At 52.4% G+C, this 1,743-nt stretch overlaps 1 protein-coding gene across 1 annotated transcript; it reads right to left on the reverse strand.

The window, feature by feature from the left end:
* Positions 1–195: 195 nt before the first annotated feature.
* TEOVI_000329400 (cysteine peptidase, Clan CA, family C1, Cathepsin L-like) lies at positions 196–1,548 on the reverse strand (the record flags this gene model as incomplete). The annotated part of the gene is made up of 1 exon (XM_067226222.1): positions 196–1,548. The coding sequence occupies one exon, from the start codon at positions 1,546–1,548 to the stop codon at positions 196–198; it is 1,353 nt and encodes a 450-aa protein (XP_067082323.1).
* Between the last annotated feature and the right edge of the window lie 195 nt (positions 1,549–1,743).

Raw genomic sequence — 1,743 nt, forward strand, 5'->3', positions numbered from 1 at the left:
GCGCAGCACATTCTGCTATGCACATACCACACGCACATGCCCTCCAGGTGTATTACAGTTCCACTACACAGCCGCTCGCCGAAGAAGATAGAATTGAGGGGGAGTAAAAAGGGAAGGAAATAAAAACAAAAACCAAGCAATAATGAACGAGAAACACCAATCACAAGGTGAAGCGCAACCCAAGACCACGCCACCTCACTGGTGTGGGACCAGCCTGGCCGCCTTAGTGGGTGGGTTGGTGGAGCAATGATACTCAACGGACCCAATCAAAATGGGTATGCACTTATCCAGTGGCACAGTAATCGGCACAGAGAGGCCGCTGCAGCTCCTGCTTAGTGGGTAGATTATTTGTGTAAGGTTGCTTGCGCCACATGTGGCGATCACTGAGCCGACGCCGGTAGTCTGGACGCACTCGCCAGTGGGGAAGGTGGCATGTGAGCAGCCTTTGGTACAACCCTTGCCCTCGCAGAAGTCCTGTGTAAAAGTTGCTGAAGGCGGCGGCGGTGGTGGTGGTGGTGGAGTGGGACCTCCAACAACTGCGGAGGATACGGCCTGATTCATGAGACATTGGTTTGTGCCCTTCTCGATGCGGATGTAGCCGTCCTCGCCCCACATGTTGCTCCACGAGTTTTTGATGATCCAGTAGGGTGGATTGCTATTATCATTGTAACCAACGAGGAGCACACCATGATCCAGTTGCTCGGAGGTGCATGAAGTCAGAATCCCACCGTTATAGTCCATAAAACTTGTGGCGTCAACGGCAATAGCAAGGGGACCGTTTTCTGCCAAATACGCGGCGATAGCGTCCTCATCCTGCGGTAAGTCAACATGGTCTGTTATCGCAGCACCGATCTCGTGACCATTCATCTGGCACTGTGGCTGCTCACCATTCCCAGAAACATAGGGATAGCTCGCCTCCGTGAATACGTTTCCACCGTTTGAATTTACTATCCAGTTGAAGGCATTGTCCATCAGCCCACCATTACAACCTGAATCAATGGTATCACATGACACTAGCATCTGCTCCGAGAGGGATACGAGAGGATTTCCTGCCACCTGCCACTGCCCTTCGATGTTGCCGATAGTTGAAAAGGCCCAGCACGAGCCGCACTGACCCTGATCCTTCACTGGGGTCACTGCTCCCTTCTCACGCCAATCCACAGCTGCAGGAGCACGGCCAGTGGTTACGTTCACCGTCTTGCGTAGCCGCTTCTGCGCAGCTGCAAAGTAGGACGCGCCGTTACGGTAGCGTGCCCTGAACTCTTCACGTGTCATATCCGAGAAGGGTGTCACACCAAACGTTGCGTATGGGTTCGCCGCAGCTTGAATCTTCGCCTGCTCCATATTTTCCTCAAAGGCACGGAAGCGGAATGCTTCCTCCTTAGCATCCTTGTACACCTTGCCGTACTTCTTCTTGAACGCAGCAAAACGCATCTCCAATGACTCCTCCACGTGGAGCGACCCGAGTGCGACAGACGCAAGGCACGCTGCCATAGCCAGCAAGACAACGGGGAGACGTACAAAACGCACCATTTCTGTTCGAGGCATCTTTCGGCTGTTTATGTTTGGATGGACCTTCCTTGCGCGTGCAAACGGTAAAAAGTAATATAAATGGGGAAAAGCTTTGTGATGCAGAAGAAGTGAGTCACGACAACACTTACACAGCACGTGAGTTGCAAAGAGGGAGTTACAGCAATGACGTCCAAGGAATAAATAAAAAAACACACGCGTGGCTAAGACGGC

Source organism: Trypanosoma equiperdum (genome assembly GCF_001457755.1).
Source record: "Trypanosoma equiperdum strain OVI genome assembly, contig: ctg_709, whole genome shotgun sequence".
Classification (NCBI taxonomy): domain Eukaryota; phylum Euglenozoa; class Kinetoplastea; order Trypanosomatida; family Trypanosomatidae; genus Trypanosoma; species Trypanosoma equiperdum.